General features: G+C 48.4%; 1 protein-coding gene across 6 annotated transcripts in view; it reads right to left on the bottom strand.

Annotated features, from left to right (window-relative positions):
• Nucleotides 1-20,054, bottom strand: part of LDLRAD4 (low density lipoprotein receptor class A domain containing 4) — a 567,361-nt gene that overhangs the window by 28,313 nt on the left and 518,994 nt on the right. For all 6 annotated transcript variants that reach the window (XM_066352252.1, XM_066352253.1, XM_066352254.1 and 3 more), the window contains one exon: nucleotides 7,526-7,680. In XM_066352252.1, the coding sequence (XP_066208349.1) occupies nucleotides 7,526-7,680 (155 nt within the window). The remainder of the gene's footprint in view (nucleotides 1-7,525; nucleotides 7,681-20,054) is intronic.

The following is a 20,054-nucleotide window of genomic DNA, read 5'->3' on the forward strand; positions in this document are numbered from 1 at the left end:
AAACAATACATTAATTCATTCTTACCATACAAATTTTAACAACACCGACCAGACTCCCTTTGGCCACCTCTTCCCATCCCGGCTCCTCCCCAGAGGGAGCCGTCAGTTTCTCCATCTCGGCTCCTCCCCAGAGGGAGCCGTCAGTTTCTCTGTGGGTCCCTTCCTGACCTTTCTCTACAATATCAGTTTGTAACTCAAACAACATCATTTTTACTAATTGAGTCATACTTGGCTGTGCACCAACACTGTAGCATTTAACTTGATCAGTCTCACATCATTCATAAAATTTAACTCCAAATACATTTTGGTTGGTACCAAAAATCAAATCAACCCTCAAAGAACAAATAAGAAAAAGGAACACCTGCCATTATCAGATAGAATTAAAAAAAAAAAATCCCTGAAAATTTTCCAAAACATGAACTGCAAGCTTTGAAGGTAATTTCAAAACTGTTGTGAGCAATGCCGGCCTAAGCAGGACCCTCTGCCCTACTCTCGGTGCTTTAAAGATGACTCTTGACTACTGGAAGGCTCTGTCACTCCTGTTCAGATGAGAATCTGCTGTGTAACTGACGGCCCAGCGCCCTTATCCAGTTTTTGCCAGCAACATGGCCTCCTGCTTCTCATACTGGAAGGGGACATTCTCATTTTGATTGGAAACACTAAAGCGTAAAACTTTTTAAATGACCAGTCTGGCAGCCTGACTGCGCGAATATACTCTTAGCGCGAGAAACAGCGTGGCTGAGGGTAGGAAGCCGTGCTTGGAGTTGACAGTAGTAGCTGGCCTGTCCCTTGGAGTCCCCTCAACCTCTGGAAATGCATTTTGGTGGCTCATGAAATAATGGAGAATTGTGACTGCACACGGTTGACAACACATGTTCGGGTCTTATGTTGCAGCAAGAATCTGCCTCACCCACAGGCAAACTGTCCCCTGCCGCCTTTCATCCCACCGGACGCCACATGAAGCCTGTGGCGCTCTTCTCCTCAGTCCGGAATGTCAGAGACATACCTACGATCAATGCATCTTCAGCCCTTTAGTTCCCTGGGTGGTACCTTACTGGATGAAAATAGCTCATTTCTATCATCCTAGAAATGCTTTTATAAATTCAGATGCAGTAGGTAGAAATATGAAAAGGCAGGTGCACAGTGGTCTAGCTCTTCAGAAACAGCGGCAATGAACTGGATGCGTGGTGACTCCCCCGCCCTGTGCCCTTCACTGGACCTCAGGGTACAGCCTGTGGGCTCCTCAGGCTCTGTGAGCTCTGAGCTCAGTGTGACGGGTTCCTGACCTGCTTCTTAGAGGTGACCAGAACTGCCCGTCCTTAGGCCAACCCTGGTCCCAAGGCCAACAGAAAGGAGCCCACAGCCTACTCAGCCACAGAGAGGAGGGCCCTACCCTGGGGTGATTCCTGGCAGCAAGGGCCGGGAGGAACACAAGGGCCGGGCACAGGAAATGCCGTACTCCGTCGGCTCAGACACAATGGGTTAAGCGCTTAACCTCATGGAAATGATCTTTATATCCACAAGGAAATTCTCTCCATTTTTATGGAAATCAGTGGCACCCAATCTTTTGTTTTCACCCTTTTGGTAAAAGCACGAGTACAGAATAATATTTTCTCTAAAAACAAGCCACAAAGAAAGATGGAACCGCAGCCAGAAGGTGGGCACCAGCCCATCCTGAGTGGTCGCTCCCCTGCAGCCCCAGGCTGGGGTGCAGGAAGAAGTCGAGGCCAGTGTGTGATCTGCTGACTGTTCCGGAAAAGATGTACGTTCCAATATTGATGTGAAATCTCAGTTTTACAAGTTCATTCGAGTTTTGTCAACACACCCTGTGAGGCAAACCACACACACTGGCCACACCCCAGGCTGGGTCTGCAGCTTCTGTAGAGAGGGTCTCAGGGCACTTTGGATCTAAGGAACTCAAGTTTCTGTACCAACACAGCTGGCATCTTAGTCTTCATCCTTCTTCCCAACAGCTGGGGGGAAGCCATGGCTCCTTTCCTGCCCCGCCCCCCACCCCCGGCCCCGGACTGGGGTAGCCCTGTTTGCATCAAGAGCCAGCCTGATGATTTCTCCACAGGGAGGCCCAGGCATCCACATTTTCACCATGATTTAAACCTTGCAGCAGTTAGTAATGAAGCAATACCTGATGTCACTCCTTTTGTTAATTTTTAATTGAAATTGCTGTTTTTATAGGTCAAAATAGTTGAACATCCACTATTTCATATGGCTCAAACTAAGTAAAATGTTCCCATTTCTCTGCCGCTCCTTGGTAAATGGCCACATGGGACTTGCCCAGTACCCACCAAGCCCTGGGCTGTCCAGGCAGGCTGGCTGGCCCCCCCAGGCTGGGCTGCAGAGCATCCGAGAAGGCTGCTCAGGCCTTTGCCAACTCTGGCAAGAAAGGCGCCAGCGACGCGTGTACACCCCCCCCCTCCCCCGGGCTGTGTCTGGAATATTTATGTCCCCTGTATTGTTTTCCTGTTACTTGGCAGTCTAAGGTAGTGAAAAGACACCTAGACAGTCTCGAAACTCTGCAATCACATAAACCAGGCTTGAAAAAAATAAGCCAAGGCTACCTCAGAAAGGACACATCGAGTTTCTATCACAACCCACTCATGCTGTTTGCTGTGATTGACAGGATTCACTTTTTCTGTAATCGGACTTTCATTTTCATTCAGAGATGGCTGCTTCCACTAACTTCAGAGCTGGTCTGCCCCGTCTGCTGGCCTCCCCTGGACCAGTTTCTCAGAGACACCGGTGGTGAAGGCTGACGGGGCCTCAGCCAATGCAACTCCCTCTGTTCCTGCCTTGGCCAGAGGGGACCTGGCACAGGAAGTGTGTTCTTCCTTCAGGCGCTGTTGGAGTCAGCCAGAGAGGAAACTGGGGAGAGGCTGGGGCGTGAGGAGGAGAGGGCGTGGGAAAGTCAGGGTGAGGGCTCTGTCCTCACTGAGGAAGGTGCCTCTGACTGTACCGAGAACACCTTCCTGAATCAGGATGCGCCTGGCGCGTGGCCCAAAGGGGCAACTGGTCCACCCCATCATTTCCCAGAAGGAGACTTTCTCTGAAAACTGGGGTTAATCAGAGTTACTAAGGTCTTCTTGACCTCAGCCTGGCTTTTCCATTTGGGTTTGTGGAAAACCCATTAGCGAGGAGAGGGCAGCTGAGCCGGAGTGGGGAAGTTCACTCAACCAAATCCTAACCCCCGCATGTTCAGCAAGCCTCTTTCTCAGGAACAAACCCAACTCTTGTCCTTTATTTCTACGTCTTGGCTATCAAGTCTTCCGGCAGAAATATATTAAAATAAAATTTAACCAACGGTGTTAAACCAAATTACCTAGAAGTTGATAAATTAGATGCCCAACCCTTTTCACACCAGTCTAAAATAAATATATACCTTCTACTAACATGCTTAGGGAGACCACAAATAGTTCTAGAACAAATGGGCCCAAAGGGCCCTAGAAGTAAGTGGGTCCCAGCAATGCACAGGCTCACTCACCGGGAGCCTGGTGGTGGTGCCCACACCCACAAGCTGCCAACCGGGGGGGGGGGGTTAGAGCATCCCCGTAGCAACTCTCCATTGAGCTGACCAACAAAGAGTCTTCTGACATTGACAAATGTCCCCCAGAGGTGAAAACCACCCCCGGTTGGGAATCATGAGTGTAAATGAATCAGATAGCTTTCCCAGGGGGGTCCTCAGGTTACAATAGTCTCAACATACAACATTTTGAGTTTACAACGCTTATTCCCATAAAAACTTTAAAAAATTGAGACATTGAGTGTTTCGGCTTATACTGTTAGCATCACACTTACGGACTACAGGGGCGAACTAGTATGGTTGTGCGTGTCGGAAGGATACGCAGTAACACGTACAGTATATTATGCCCTTTTCCTTTTTCTGTGGCTTTAGTTGTGTTTTTATGTTCTAGATCAGTGGTCCCCAACCCCTGGGGCCATGGACCGGTACCGGTCCGTGGGCCATTTGGTACCGGTCCGCAGAGAAAGAATAAATAACTTACATTATTTCTGTTTTATTTATACTTAAGTCTGAATGATGTTTTATTTTTAAAAAACGACCAGATTCCTTCTGTTACATCCATCTAAGACTCACTCTTGACACTTGTCTTGGTCACGTGATACATTTATCCATCCCACCCTAAAGGCCGGTCCGTGAAAATATTTTCTGACATTAAACCGGTCCGTGGCCCAAAAAAGGTTGAATGAAGACCCACTGCTCTAGATTATGATTTTGCCACTGTGTTAGGACAGGTAAGTGACTTAGGCTAGGGTGTGTTTTGACTTACACCAAAATTCGAATTACGTCACTGTGATAGGAATGGAACTGTGTCATAACCCGAGGACCCCCTGTACTGTATGTATTATGGAAACTGGCATTTCTTCAAGAAGTTTTAGGGAGGACATGTAGGTGACTGGGAGGCAGGAAGCCTGGCGAGGAAGCACGTTCGTATCAGGCGGGCTGCACATGAACGACGGTGCAGCACGACGTTACCTAGAGCTCCGCGCCCGGGAGAGAAGTCAGGTTTTCTCCTTACCCTCTGTCCTCCGTGCTTGGACTATAAACTAGGCTAATGGTCCCAGTCATGAGGTGGAGCTACAGCCAGGACTAGCCTGTTTCTGTCCCTGTGTCGAAATAACAAATTGAGTTTATGAAACGTCGAACAGAGCCCACTGCTAAGCAGTGTAAGATCTACATTCCCATTTTACGGAAAAGGACAGTCCCAGCCCTGAGAAGCAACAACACCTGTAATGAGCTCTCAGGGGCCAAACCTTCAAGCGCTAGTTAACAAATGAGACATGGCCAGTGACGGAGATGTCCACAGACACAATCTCAGCACTGACTGTCTCCACTTGCCGTGAGTGGGCAGCCCTGAAGGAACCTCTCTGCAAGTCACTTAATTACTTTCTCAGGTTTGAGAACAGGAGGCCCTGCTACCCATCAGCCCTGGAGCAGGGTGGACACAGGCCAAGTGCTGTCCCTGTGGAGGGCCCCAGGGGGACCCACTTCCCAATGAAATAGAACACACGTCCCAAGGGAAAACACTTGAGTTTTTATATTTTTTTCTCTTTGTAAAGCTGACTTCCTGTTTCCCCTCTTTGTTGGTCCTTATATCATACTATACAGTGTGACTAGCTGTGTGCCTGTCCCGTCACCTGACTGGGCAGGGAGCTCCCAGTCTGGGGACAGAGGCCAGTGAGTAGACGCTAAGGCAACAACGAATGGGAACAGCGAGAGGAGGCATGGGTAGGTCTGCATCGAGGAGTAGAGGAAGGAGCCGCCTCACCGTCCATGACAGGGCAAATCAGGTGGGAGAAAGATTCCAGAAGCCAATCTGAGGGAGGCCGGCGGGCTGGTGGGGGGGGGGGGGAGGGGATCAGGCCAGACACTGGAAAAGCAGCTTGAGCAGAGACTCCCAGCACTGTGGGGCTTGGAGCAGAAAGTATAAGATGAAGAAAGATGAGGAACTTGGACGAATCTGTGGCAGGTACTCCCTGGAAATGTGATGATGACAACGAGTGGGACAGTTTTACTTATTTCTTCGGGGGGGGGGTCGGCCTCTATAGTCCTTGCATTAAGGCTGAGGCAAAGCGATGACAGCCGATTCTTTTTTTTTTCATTTTTCTGAAGCTGGAAACAGGGAGAGACAGTCAGACAGACTCCCGCATGCGCCTGACCGGGATCCACCCGGCATGCCCACCAGGGGCGACGCTCTGCCCACCAGGGGGCGATGCTCTGCCCATCCTGGGTGTCGCCATGTTGCGACCAGAGCCACTCTAGCGCCTGAGGCAGAGGCCACAGAGCCATCCCCAGCGCCCGGGCCATCTTTGCTCCAATGGAGCCTTGGCTGCGGGAGGGGAAGAGAGAGACAGAGAGGAAGGAGGGGGGGGGGGTGGAGAAGCAAATGGGCGCTTCTCCTGTGTGCCCTGGCCGGGAATCGAACCCGGGTCCTCCGCACGCTAGGCCGACGCTCTACTGCTGAGCCAACCGGCCAGGGCCAACAGCTGATTCTTTTGCAGTTCTGAAACTGCTGCCGTGTCCTCTCTATTCAAACTCAGAAGACTTACATGAGTTTTGTGTTCAGAACTTCAGAAGAATTAGCTCCCTCTTTCAGGTAACAGAGCCGCCCTTCTGTAAGCGGGCTGGAGGACTCCAGTGTCCAGCGAGTCTGGACCGCGGGCGGCAGGCTGCTAGGACAGCAGAGGGGAAGCCATCCTGGTGTGATGAAAGCCACGTGAACAAGGCTGCGGGGGGGCTTGTGGGTGAACTGGGGACCCAGGGAAACGGAGGGAGGGGACAGCAGACGACAAGAGAAAGCAAGGGGGAGACAGCGGTCCTTGTCAGAACTGGCCCCACAGCTATCATGGCATGCTGTCTCGTCTCTGTGCCTCTGATGGTGGCACATAGAAGCCCTGTCCCTTCTCCCCCTTGCCACGCTACAGACACGGCACGCTTGGCCAGCCCCGAGTCCCACCCACAGGGATGGCAGAACTGAGGGTTAAGTGAACAACCCCGCAGCCCCAACAAAGCAGGGCTCTGACCTCCGAAGGGGCCCTGGGCTGGGAGGGCTGCGCCCCCACACTAGTGACGGTCTCCCGAAGGCAGGCGGTCACCAGTCACCCTGGTCCTGACACACACACACTCAGAGGCCCAGTCACCCTGGTCCTGACACACACACACTCAGAGGCTGAGTACTACGGGGGAATGCTGCCTCGTTCGCCCACCACCAAAACCAAGAATTTACAGGCGCCTAAGTCCACCATTTCCAAGCCTTTCACTGAAAGCCACCAGAATCACAGATTATAAAACTAGCTCAGAAGAGAAAGTTCTAGCGGCCCTTGGTCTACCAGGTACAGAGAGATCCTAGAGCAGCTTAACTGAGTATCAGTGTTTTACTTTCCGGAGGAAGAGGTGGCTCAGAAGTAGCTAGAATCCTTGAGATGCCAACCTGCGGAGCCTTCCTAGGGGCCGCTCTGTAAGCGCCAACACGGCCCAGCCTGCGCTGAGTCACGGAGGAGGCCGGGCCCGGTGTCCACCGCCGCTCCGCAGAGCCTTACCGGTGCAGATCGCGAGCCCCGTGCACTAGGGGCAGCCCTCTCCATACAGCACGGGTGGACCTCCCAGGTGTGATGGGCATGAAAGAAGGCAGACCCCTACTGTGCGACTGTACTGTTACAAAGTTCACAGGCAGGGGAGGGAAAGCAGCTCTCTGTGCTCACAGCCGTCCAGGCCGTTGCTGTCTCCAGCCCAGCGGGCCTGGAACGGGGCCCAGCACGTTTCTGGCGGCTGCCCCTGTCACTTTGCTGACTGAGTGCTGGCTACACAGGTGTGCTCAGTTTGTGAGAATTCACTGATGCACATGCTTGTCTGAAAGTGTATGAACCTCCACTAGAGAGTCTGCCGGGTTTCTGAACTGTGGTGGGCTGACAGGAGAGGCCACCCTGCTTCGGGGCGCCCCGGGCCCCCAGCGGCACCCCGGCAGCTGTCCAGAGGCCTGGGCGGCACACTTACCTGCTGCAGCCTGTCCTCTCGCCTCCTGCTCTGACTCGGGCGGTTGATGAAAGACCGCGTGGACACTTTGTAGTGATTCAGCAGGCAGACAATGACCACAACCATCACTGTTACCACCACAACGATGATGATGATCTGGGCGAACTCCAGCTCGGCTGCGATGTAAGAGGAGACCGTGTTACCACCCTCTGCACCGCCGTCCCCTCGGCCACCATGTGCCCCTCTGCACTGCCGCCCTCTTAGGTCTCCACACCCCAGCTCCTCGGGGCCCTCTGACCAGGACAGCCACCGGGCATGGAAGGCCTCTGGCACGAATCTGGTCCTCACAAGAGCCTCCGGAGAGAGAGACTGTTTTTCCCCAGGCCTGCTACCCAGCCACTGCCAGACTTTGACATTCGGATAACATTTAAATAGAGGGAGACGCAGGCATGGGCTCACGTTCTGGCAGACCTGTGGCACTCAGCTTAACCTTGGTGCTCAGACAAGCCTTGTCTTTGCAATTCTATAATGAGAAGAGCCTGAGGAACATGTATTCCATGGGCCTTACAAGACCCCCAGAGCTGCTGTGCTGTAACTGACACTATTTCACATTTCACACATGAACGAGACTCAGAGACAAGCCCAGGCTGCCTGCCGCACGCCGGCCCCTTCCCACGGGCAGGCAAGCTGTGAGGGCCACCTCTGGGCTCAGGAAAAGCTTTCCATCACCTCAACTCTGTCCTGCCAGATGACATCCTCCCCGCCCCCGCAGGGGAGTTAAGACAGTCTCTCAGAACTGAAGCTTTTCTCCTGGTGTGACCTCTCTAGGAAAACTAAACCCCTCTTCGTGGTTGAGTCAAGTTTCCCAAAGCATATCCACAAAGAATCCACACAGCACACTGAACAAAAAATGCATGTTGATAAAAAGCTCCGACCTCCTTTCATCAAAGCCACTGCCTTCGGACGCAATGTAGCAAATACATCTCCACTGTCTCCAATCCCGCCCCATGCTCGGTGGGCAGTCAGGGCGCCGCCGGGCTTCTCACACGGCCATTACAAGAGATGTTCTAGATTCCGTTACCATGCACTTCACACAAGCACAGCGTCATGGAGCCACTTCTGGAATAAACAGGCATGGGGTTGCCAATAAGGGGCCGCTGTTTCAAGCCCTTCGGTTTGGCAGGAGGAAGCAGAGGCTCAGTGTTCAAGGTCAGGTCTAGAACCCAGACTCTCTGCTTTCTGGCTTCCAGCGCATGGTTCTGCTGAGTGCTGGCCGCCTGCTGTCCTCTGAGTCTGCCCACACACTGAAGGGAAGTGACTGTGCAGGGGCATCAGTTTAAAGGGTGAGAGGCCCAGGAAGAGGGTGAGAATAGTGCACAACCTTTGTTGTGAGGTGGGTGGGGAGGTGTGGGGTATAATTAAGGGCAAGAGAAAGAGGGAGAGTGCTCTCAAGTTGTGCTACTGCCTCAAACTTGCAGCACATCCACGCATGCACACTCACATGGACATGAACACAGCGAGACACACACAACTGTGTGCATGCATGCACATGCACACAAAACACGTGTGGACAGACAAGTAGACGTATGGGCATGATGCATTCACGTAGACATACACACATGCATACAAACACACATGCACACTTGCACATGTACACACAACGCACATGCTAGTGGGGAAGCATCATCTCTCAGCACAGGGCTCACACTGAGGATGACGCACAAGGGGAGTGGGTGGCACCTTCGCCCATATTTTCAGCTGTGTGCCTCCACCATCATGCCCTGGGAACAGAGGGGCAGGGCCTGGGATGGGGGCAGAGGAAGGGTCTACCTGAGTCCCACCACGCCTTGTCCTGTAGCACTGTCCTTCACTCCTGTCCTGGGCCCCACACAGCCAAGGGGCCAAGACTTCCCTAGTGCTCTCCTGAGGGCCGGCTGCCCTCGGCACTGGGTCTGTACGGCTGATCTAGAGGTGCGCCTTGGAGAATGGAAAGCTGGCTGTGAGGAAACGGAACTGCTGAGCCCCGTGCAGTGAGCAGTGGAGGCCAGGTAGGCTTGAGGGTGCACGCCCCGCTGGCAGTGAAGGGGCAGGTGCCAGCAGGCACTGCTGGCTGAGACTGGTGTCAGCGAGACCCAGGGGGCTCCCTACGGCCCCTTCAGTGTTAGTGTTCTGGATACTTCTGATGTCTAGTGGCTGATTGGCAAGGCCTCCAGAGGGCCTGGGTGCCCAGATCATCCCCAAGGGCGTAAGCATCTACTTCCTGTGAGGAGGAAGCCCCAGGGAGCCACCACATTCATGTATATATATCCAGACCTCTCCCAGGGACCATCGGGAATCTCCTGGAAAAGGCTGACATTTCTCCCAACCAGAGGGAACAGGCTAGGAACTGTGCCTTTGGGGTCCAGATATAAATGGGACCTCATTTATCCTCACAGGCTGTGGGAGGTGGACAGGCTTGTTAACTCAGAAACACTGTCCTCACGACTCTGCCTCTGCGCATTACATTTCTACGTCCAGGACGCCCTGTGTCTTCCAGCGCCACCTCACACCGTGCTTGTGTGAAGCTTTCCTGGACATGCGGTTGGATCCCTGTCTTCATCACGCTGACAGGAGATGCTGACGGTACTTTTTCAGTCTGTCCCTTACAACAAACCATGATCAGAAACCGACTCTTCTTTATTTTGTATTTTTGCTGTCAGACATAGGACGGTGTCTGGCAGGTAGCTCAGTGACTTCACTCAGAGAGCAATCAATGAATACCTCTGGGGCACACCTATCGAGGCCACGATCTCCTCTGGAACACCTGGCTCCGCCTGCACCGCTGTGCTGACGGGACAGAGGCCTGCGCTGGCCTGAGAGCACAGGAGCGCCGCTCAGCGGAGCAGTGAGGATCCGGGCACAGGGGTGTGCCACCAACCCAAGGACCGCCACCCAGTGAAGAGCAACCGCTGACCTGTGCAGGGCGGTAATTCTGCTGAGGTCAAGGTGGCCAATGGAGCATTAAGACTGAACCCAGAATAATGCCTTGTTTTTTACCAACCTTCATTTCATTTTGTGAATGAACAGCAAATTGCCATTCAGGTTAAACCATGCTCAGAAATGGACACATGCTTTTGTTTCTCAAGAAAACTTCCTTGCTTTATAGCCATCAAAAGAGAGGGCAGTGAGAACTACAGTGGAGGATCCCACACAAAGTCTTCACGGGTTAATTCTTCACTCCGAGAGTGTCTTTCTAGGTCATCTTCTCCTGAATATGAAAAGCTGTGCAGATAGTGATTTATTCTACAGCAATTCAGTTATAAATATATTTTCATAAAGATGCTCATCTTCATTAGTTATTAGGGAAATGCAAATCAAAACTACAATGAGATACCACCTCACCCCTGTTAGATTAGCTATTATCAACAAGACGGGTAATAGCAAATGTTGGAGAGGCTGCGGAGAAAAGGGAACTCTCATCCACTGTTGGTGGGACTGTAAAGTAGTACAACCATTATGGAGGAAAGTATGGTGGTTCCTCAAAAAACTGCAAATAGAACTACCTTATGACCCAGCAATCCCTCTACTGGGTATATACCCCAAAAACTCAGAAACATTGATACGTAAAGACACATGTAGCCCCATGTTCATTGCAGCACTGTTCACAGTGGCCAAGACATGGAAACAACCAAAAAGCCCTTCAATAGAAGACTGGATAAAGAAGATGTGGCACATATACACTATGGAATACTACTCAGCCATAAGAAATGATGACATCGGATCATTTACAGCAAAATGGTGGGATCTTGATAACATTATACGGAGTGAAATAAGTAAATCAGAAAAAAACAAGAACTACATGATTCCATACATTGGTGGAACATAAAAATGAGACTAAGAGACATGGACAAGAGTGTGGTGGTTACCAAGGGTGGGGGGAGGGAGGACGCAGGAGGGAAGGAGGGAGAGGGTTAGGGGGAGGGGGAGGGGCACAAAGAAAACTAGATAGAGGGTGACGGAGGACAATCTGACTCTGGGCGAGGGGTATGCAACATAATTTAATGACAAGATAACCTAGACATGTTTTCTTTGAATATATGTACCCTGATTTATTAATGTCATCCCATTAACATTAATAAAAATTTATTTAAAAAAAAAAAAGCAGAACCCTAGAAATAGTCCTTTTACAATGAGGGAGAACAAGATTGGTGATAACTTAGTGTGGCTTAAGAAGTGTCTCTGGCAGGTCAGGGTGGGAATTTTGAATATTTTCTTGATCTTACAATGAAAAAAAAATTAAGAAAACCTGTCAAGATAAAATAAATAGGAGAAAGAGTAAAACCAATATATATATATATATATATATATATATTTTCATAATTTTATGGACATAATTTGGGTATACTTGTGTTTCTTTTGAAAAGGATTTTTATTATAAAGATGACCTTTAAAATTTAAACAACATAGAAGGAAATAGTGTGCGATGTGAAAGATCCCCTCGATGGTATGGAGCGCGCCCTGAGCCTCATCCAAACCCCTGCTGTTCTGGGGGAGGGGGCACAGCCCACCCACTGTGTATCTCTGTGCCTTTGCCTATGGAATAAGGGCTTTCTTCTTATTAATGAATGGAATCACTGTACAAACATATTGTTCTAGTCTTTTTCACTTAACATATCACAGACATCTTAAAACAAGAATATATACGTATAAACCAACCTCACTCTTTATGGTGGCTATCTATTTCAGAATACGAATATACTAGAACTTATAGTTTCCAAGTAATGAATGTTTAGGTGTTTTATTTCTTTTTTTCTATTATGACATATATACATATATATATATATATATGGTGTGTGTGTGTGTGTGTGTGTATCACCATCAATGTGTGTGTTGACCCACAGTTGTAAGTACCCAGTAGGAAAGATTCCTAAGATTGAAATTTCTGGGTCACGAGTATATCCTTTTAAAACTGATGGCTACCGAGGCTGTGCCTTATGAAAAGGCCCCTGTCAAGGAGAGGGCACCCTCTTCCACAACTTCATCAACAACGAACACTCACTCTTCATTTGTGCTAATCTGATGGGCCAAAATATGTATCTTGTTTTAATTTATATTTACCGAATTACTAGTAATTTTATATCCTGGTAATTTATATTTGTCTTTTTCATAATATTAGTTTATTTGTAGTTTTCTCATTTCTTTCTTTCTCATTAATTTGTAACCAATCTTTACATAATAGGGCTATAAATCTTTGTTACATGTGGTACAAATATATTTTCCCCAGTCTTCTTTAAACTTTGCTATGAGTTTCTCTATAAAAAATATATATAAATTTTTTTGTCATCAAATACTGTCTTTTGCCCTGGCCGGTTGGCTCAGCGGTAGAGCGTCGGCCTAGCGTGCGGAGGACCCGGGTTCGATTCCCGGCCAGGGCACACAGGAGAAGCGCCCATTTGCTTCTCCACCCCTCCGCCGCGCTTTCCTCTCTGTCTCTCTCTTCCCCTCCCGCAGCCAAGGCTCCATTGGAGCAAAGATGGCCCGGGCGCTGGGGATGGCTCTGTGGCCTCTGCCCCAGGCGCTAGAGTGGCTCTGGTCGCAATATGGCGACGCCCAGGATGGGCAGAGCATCGCCCCCTGGTGGGCAGAGCGTCGCCCCATGGTGGGCGTGCCGGGTGGATCCCGGTCGGGCGCATGCGGGAGTCTGTCTGACTGTCTCTCCCCGTTTCCAGCTTCAGAAAAATGAAAAAAAAAAAAAAAAAAAATACTGTCTTTTATCCTTTATCGATTCTAAGCTTCTTGTTTGATTAGAAAAGTCTTCTCCATCTCTACTATTCTAAGAATATTTTTCTTCTAAGATTTTTGTAGCGTGTATTTTTATGTTTAGATCTGCAGTCAGTCTGGATTTGATTTGTTTTGGTCTGAGTCAGCAGATAGAACATTTAATATTGTCTGAAAGGCATGAATCTTCTTACCTCATATCATACTAAAAAGTTCACTGAAAGCAAGGGTAAGAACGATCTCAGCCAGGGGTCCCCAAACTTTTTACACAGGGGGCCAGTTCACTGTCCCTCAGACCGTTGGAGGGCCGCCACATACAGTGCTCCTCTCACTGACCACCAATGAAAGAGGTGCCCCTTCCGGAAGTGTGGTGGGGGCCGGATAAATGGCCTCAGGGGGCCGCATGCGGCCCACGGGCTGTAGTTTGGGGACGCCTGATGGGAACAGTGTATGGCAGTGGTCCCCAACCCCTGGGCCGCAGACCGGTACTGGTCTGTGGGCCATTTGGTACCGGTCCACAGAGAAAGAATAAATAACTTACATTATTTTTGTTTTATTTATATTTAAGTCTGAACGATGTTTTATTTTTAAAAAATGCCCAGATTCCCTCTGTTACATCCGTCTAAGACTCACTCTTGAGGCTTGTCTCGGTCACATGATACATTTATTCGTCCCACCCTAAAGGCCGGTCCGTGAAAATATTTTCTGACATTAAACCGGTCCGTGGCCCAAAAAAGGTTGGGGACCACTGCTGTATAGCATCCCCACCATCTTTCTGTGACTGGGGACTACTTGCTCTTAAGGCTGTGCTTAGTCAGCTTTCCTGTCCACATGCCAAGCCGACCAGGCCCCGCCCTGACCCTGGAGGCCCGACCCACACCCACTGTGCTCAGACCCGCTGTGCTTCCTTCCTGGGCTCTGCCCTCCTGACCTGCTCAGACCCACCGCTCAGGACCCATCTATACTCCATACTCTTAGAAGTTACTGACTGCTCTCAGGGAGCTTTGTTTGTGTGATGCCGTCTATCCCTACCGGGACTTAAAATTAAAACGGAAAAATTTTAATATTTATTCACTAAAAAGAAACTCATTACATATCAACATATAGAACACTTAATAAAAATAACTATATTTCTCAAAACAAACAAACAAAAAATGTAGCAATAAGAGTGGTGCTTCTTTACACTTCACACTGCTTTAGGGTCCGTCTTCCCAGAAGGCAGCTGCGTTCGCCTCTCTGCCTCACTTCCCATCTGCTATGACACATTGCTTTGGTTGGGGTATATGAAAAAGATCTGGCCTCAGTGACCACCTGGGAGGGTCTTGGGGACCTTCTAGAACCTTTGGCCATACTTGGAGAACTGACGACAGGCATTCTAGGACAAACACTAGCAGCCTGGACTTCCCGGGGATGTTCCAGATGCCAGGATTTGAGATGTGGTCAGAGTAGCTCCAGCGTCATGGTCCTGAGTTCTCATGCATGAGTATAGTCCCGGTAGGTGTGCCTGCGACACAGGGGATACGTGCTGACCCCTAGGGGTTCATGGGCGTTTGAAGTGTGAAACTTGCCTGAGGCAGGGTGAGGGCACAGGCTGGCAGGAACAGGGTGCCCAGGGCATCACTCACGGAGGCAAGCCGTGAAGCCCCACTGGCCACCCTGGGTGACAGAAACCTAATCATAGCTTGAGCTACTATAGCCTTCGGACTAGGGTGACAGGCAGGTCCTCCTATAGGAATTGGCCAGGGTCCCAAAGGCCTCTGTCCTAACAACCCAGTCCTAATCAGGTGCAGGAGCAACAGCAAGTGCAGCAGCAGCAGCAGCAAGTTGGCCCCTGGAAGCATGTCAGGGTCACCTGTGGTGCTCCCGGAAGCCCCCAACATCAGGGACCCATGAGACACTGTAAAGGCACTGGGTGTGGAGCCCCCGCAGAGCCGGGCAGTCCCTGTCAAATGTGCAGCAGGCTTCTGCTTTGAAGTCTGGGCAAAACCACTCAACGAAAACAGACGTTTTTCTTTAACCCTAACAACTGGAAAATACGAAGCTTTTATTATCTTTGGGGCTACAAATACTCTCCCAAGAGGGATCCAGAGGGTCCTCAGAGTGAGAATTCGAGTGAACAGAGAGAGGACTCTGGGAAAGAAGCCTGCTGACTTCCAGACCCCAGAGGCCTGTGCTACCAATAAGCTCTCCCTTCAAGGTCCCTATTCAAGCTCACGAACAGGAATGCCCGCAATTCCCATACCCGTCCTCCCTCTCTCACTTCAAACAGGAACATTCTACTAAAAACCATTGTAAAGAGCAAGTTAAGTTACTACCAGCCCAGGGTATGCCTCGCAGCCTGGATGGCAGATGAGAAGGATGGGAGGATGGGTGGGGCGGGGCTGGGGGCTCACAAACCCAGGTGGCCAGGCCTCCCCCACTCTCTCCACACACCCTGTAAGAACCGTGATGGGGGGTTCCTGTCTCCTCTTTCGTGATTCCTGAATCTTCCCTCAGAGTCCCCCCACCCAGGCTTTGGGATTGCTCGGAAGCAGTCAGGGCCTCTGAAGTGTTCCGTCAGCGCCCGACATGACTCTTGCCAAAGTCCTGCCTTCACATCTTCTCAAGAAAATAACTTTCACAGAACAAGCAATAGAAATTTGTATTAAAAAGACCCCCAACAACCCTGCATTCCCACTTTAAATGTGAGTATCAGATGAATTTCAGCATACCTTTCCTCAAAGGGTCCCTTTTCAAGATCTCTGTGCTCCTGATCTCGCCCACAGACACTTTCAGGGCTCCCAGGACCTCCGCCAGCAATTCCCTGTCCTGGTCCCTCAGGACTCTGGCAGGCGAACCCTCCACACCCTGCTGGAAACACCTTCCCTCTATGGTGGCCGTGCCTGGCCCAGTTTCCCCAAGCTTCACACACATCCGTGCCTTCCCTCCTTGCTCTTCATTCACTTCTCTTCCATGTGCTCCAAGCTTGGGAGGCCCAGGGTACAAAGGCTGTGCGCGGGGCAGCAGAGGGTGCAGCGAGGCCTGTTCCCCCACCCTGGGGACTCTTTGGACAGGGATTGAAGAGGCATATTTATCAGCCAGATGCATGCGCACTACCGCTCCCGAGAAGCCATGCACCCCACCCTGTGGAGCAGCAGCCGAGCCTCAGCACTCAGAGGTGAGGCAGATGCCAGCTGACACTGGGCCAACACATGGCCTTGCTGCCCCTCTCTGTCCCGGTCTGCCCACGCCTGCCTACAAGATGTGTCCATTTCATGTTATAGGGGGCAGGTTATGTGCAAGGGCGCAGAGAACTAGGGGTACATAGAAAGGAAAAATGCTAAGAACCTCTCCCTTCAACACCCTATTCAAGCTTTAGTTCAGAGGACAGGAGGGGAAGGGGAGACCAAGAAGAGAATGAATTCCAGAAGAACTATTAAAACACATGTTTTAGTCTGATGTAGTCCCATTCATTAATTTTTGCCTTCACTTCTCTTGCCATTGGAGTCAAATTCATAAAATGCTCTTTAAAACCCAGGTCCATGAGTTTAGTACCTATGTCTTCTTCTTTGTACTTTATTGTTTCAGGTCTTATGTTTAGATCTTTGATCCATTTTGAGTTAATTTTAGTACAGGGGGACAAACTGTAGTCCAGTTTCATTCTTTTGCATGTGGCTTTCCAGTTTTCCCAGCACCATTTATTGAAGAGGCTTTCTTTTCTCCATTGTATGTTCTTGGCCCCTTTATCAAAAATTATTTGACTATATATATGTGGTTTTATTTCTGGACTTTCTATTCTGTTCCATTGGTCTGAGTGTCTATTTTTCTGCCAATACCATGCTGTTTTGATTGTTGTGGCCCTATAATATAGTTTGAAGTCAGGTATTGTAATGCCCCCAGCTTCATTCTTTTTCTTTAGGATTGCTTTGGCTATTCGGGGTTTTTTATAGTTCCATATAAATCTGATGATTTTTTGCTCTATTTCTTTAAAAAATGTCATTGGAATTTTGATGGGAATTGCATTAAATTTGTATATTGCTTTGGGTAATATAGCCATCTTGATTATATTTATTCTTCCTAACCAAGAACAAGGAATATTCTTCCATCTCATTATATCTTTCTTGATTTCCCTTAACAATGGTTTATAGTTTTCATTATATAAGTCCTTTACATTCTTTGTTATGTTTATTCCTAAGTATTTTATTTTATTTTTTTGCAATTGTGAAGGGGATTATTCTTTTGAGTTCATTCTCAATTGTTTCATTGTTGGCATATAGAAAGGCTATTGACTTCTGTATGTTAATTTTGTATCCTGCGACCTTACTGTATTGGCTTATTGTTTCTAGTAGTCTTTTTGTGGATTCTTTGGGGTTTTCGATGTATAGGATCATATCATCTGCAAAAAGTGATAACTTTACTTCTTCTTTTCCGATATGGATGCCTTTTATTTCTTTGTCTTGTCTGATTGCTCTGGCTAGAACCTCTAGTATCACATTAAATAACAGTGGAGAGAGTGGACAACCCTGTCTTGTTCCTGATTTAAGGGGGAAAGCCTTCAGTTTTGTGCCATTTAATATGATGTTAGCTGATGGTTTATCATATATGGCCTTTATCATGTTGAGATATTTTCCTTCTATACCCATTTTGTTGAGAGTCTTAAACATAAAATTGTGTTGTATTTTATCGAAAGCCTTTTCTGCGTCTATTGATAAGATCATGTGGTTTTTGTTCTTTGTTTTGTTGATATGGTGTATTATGTGCTCAGCAAGAGAAACTGATAACAAAATAAACAGAAAGCCAACTAAATGGGAAATGATATTTTCAAACAACAGCTCAGATAAGGGCCTAATATCCAAAATATACAAAGAACTCATAAAACTCAACAACAAACAAACAAACAATCCAATAAAAAAATGGGAAGAGGACATGAACAGACATTTCTCCCAGGAGGAAGTACAAATGGCCAACAGATATATGAAAAGATGCTCATTTTCTTTAGTTATTAGAGAAATGCAAATCAAAACTGCAATGAGATACCACCTCACACCTGTTCGATTAGCTATTATTAACAAGACAGGTAATAGCAAATGTTGGAGAGGCTGTGGAGAAAAAGGAACCCTCATACACTGTTGGTGGGAATGTAAAGTAGTACAACCATTATGGAAGAAAGTATGGTGGTTCCTCAAAAAACTGAAAATAGAACTACCTTATGACCCAGCAATCCCTCTACTGGGTATATACCCCAAAAACTCAGAAACATTGATACGTAAAGACACATGCAGCCCCATGTTCATTGCAGCATTGTTCACAGTGGCCAGGACATGGAAACAACCAAAAAGCCCGTCAATAGACGACTGGATAAAGAAGATGTGGCACATATACACTATGGAATACTACTCAGCCATAAGAAATGATGACATCGGATCATTTACAGCAAAATGGTGGGATCTTGATAACATTATACGAAGTGAAATAACTAAATCAGAAAAAACCAGGAACTGCATTATTCCATACGTAGGTGGGACATAAAAGTGAAACTAAGAGACATTGATAAGAGTGTGGTGGTTACAAGGGGAGGGGGGAAAGGGAGAGGGAAAGGGGGAGGGGGAGGGGCACAAAGAAAACTAGATAGAAGGTGACAGAGGACAATCTGACTTTGGGTGATGGGTATGCAACATAATTGAAAGACAAGATAACCTGGACTTGTTGATCTTTGAATATATGTAACCTGATTTATTGATGTCGCCCCATTAAAAAAATAAAATTATAATTAAAAAAACAAAACAAAAAAAACCAACACATGTTTTAAAAAACCTTAAGAAATGGTAGAGTTCTGAGAAAATAACCAGGATACTTTAGGGTTTCCAAAATCTCATGTGCCGAATAGGGGTTTTTAAATTCCGCCCACTAGTCAGTTTTCCTTGATTTCAACAGTTACGGATGTTGACAGGACAAGGCCAAAAAGCAGGCCACGCAAGGAGAGAATTTTAGGCCAAAGTCAAATTTTCACACGCCCTCTTTTCTCATGGGGCTACGCAGCTCATGTTGTTGTAGTGGATGAGCCGCAGGGGTAGTCAAGCTTTTTATAAAAACCGCCCACTTTTGCAGTGCTGGCCAACCTGGTCCCTCCCGCCCACTACTGAGCGGTTCAGCTTTCATGGTGGGCAGTAGCGAAGCAACCAAAGGACGCCGCGATTGGCCCATCATGAAAGCTGGACCGCCCACTAGTGGGCGGGAGGGACCAGGTTGACCAGCACTGCAAAAGTGGGCGGTTTTTATAAAAAGTCTGATGCCTGAGTCAGTGCAATCGGAACACCGGACATTTTATAATAAATCCAGCCTGAACTTTACAGGAAGGCATCCCAGCACTTTATTACTGTGAAACAGGGACAGTGATGACCTCGATGATGGCATCGCTGCGTTTTTATAGCAACATCTCCAAGAAATTCCAAGATGCACAGCGGAGAACTACAGAGACAGAAGAGACTGTGTGAGGCCTGCTGGTCTGTTCCCTGGTTCAGTGAAGAGCTGAACTGACTCATACTAGACGCATGAGTATCTGTGCTCTTTTGAAAGAACTCTGGGGAAGTGCGGCTCTACTTCCTTCGTTTCCTAATATAACACTAATTTATGTTTGTGGTATGGTGAACACCATCTTCCATTTAGTCTTTCCTTCATTAATATAGCATCCTTCACGAAGTCCTCATTTCTAAATGTTTAATTACTTTAAAGCTCCAGATATACAATTGATGCCCTTTCTGACCCTGTATGGGGGAGATTCTGAGCCTCTCATTGGCCCCATCCCTCCATCAGA

This window comes from Saccopteryx leptura, chromosome 11 (genome assembly GCF_036850995.1).
Source record: "Saccopteryx leptura isolate mSacLep1 chromosome 11, mSacLep1_pri_phased_curated, whole genome shotgun sequence".
Classification (NCBI taxonomy): domain Eukaryota; kingdom Metazoa; phylum Chordata; class Mammalia; order Chiroptera; family Emballonuridae; genus Saccopteryx; species Saccopteryx leptura.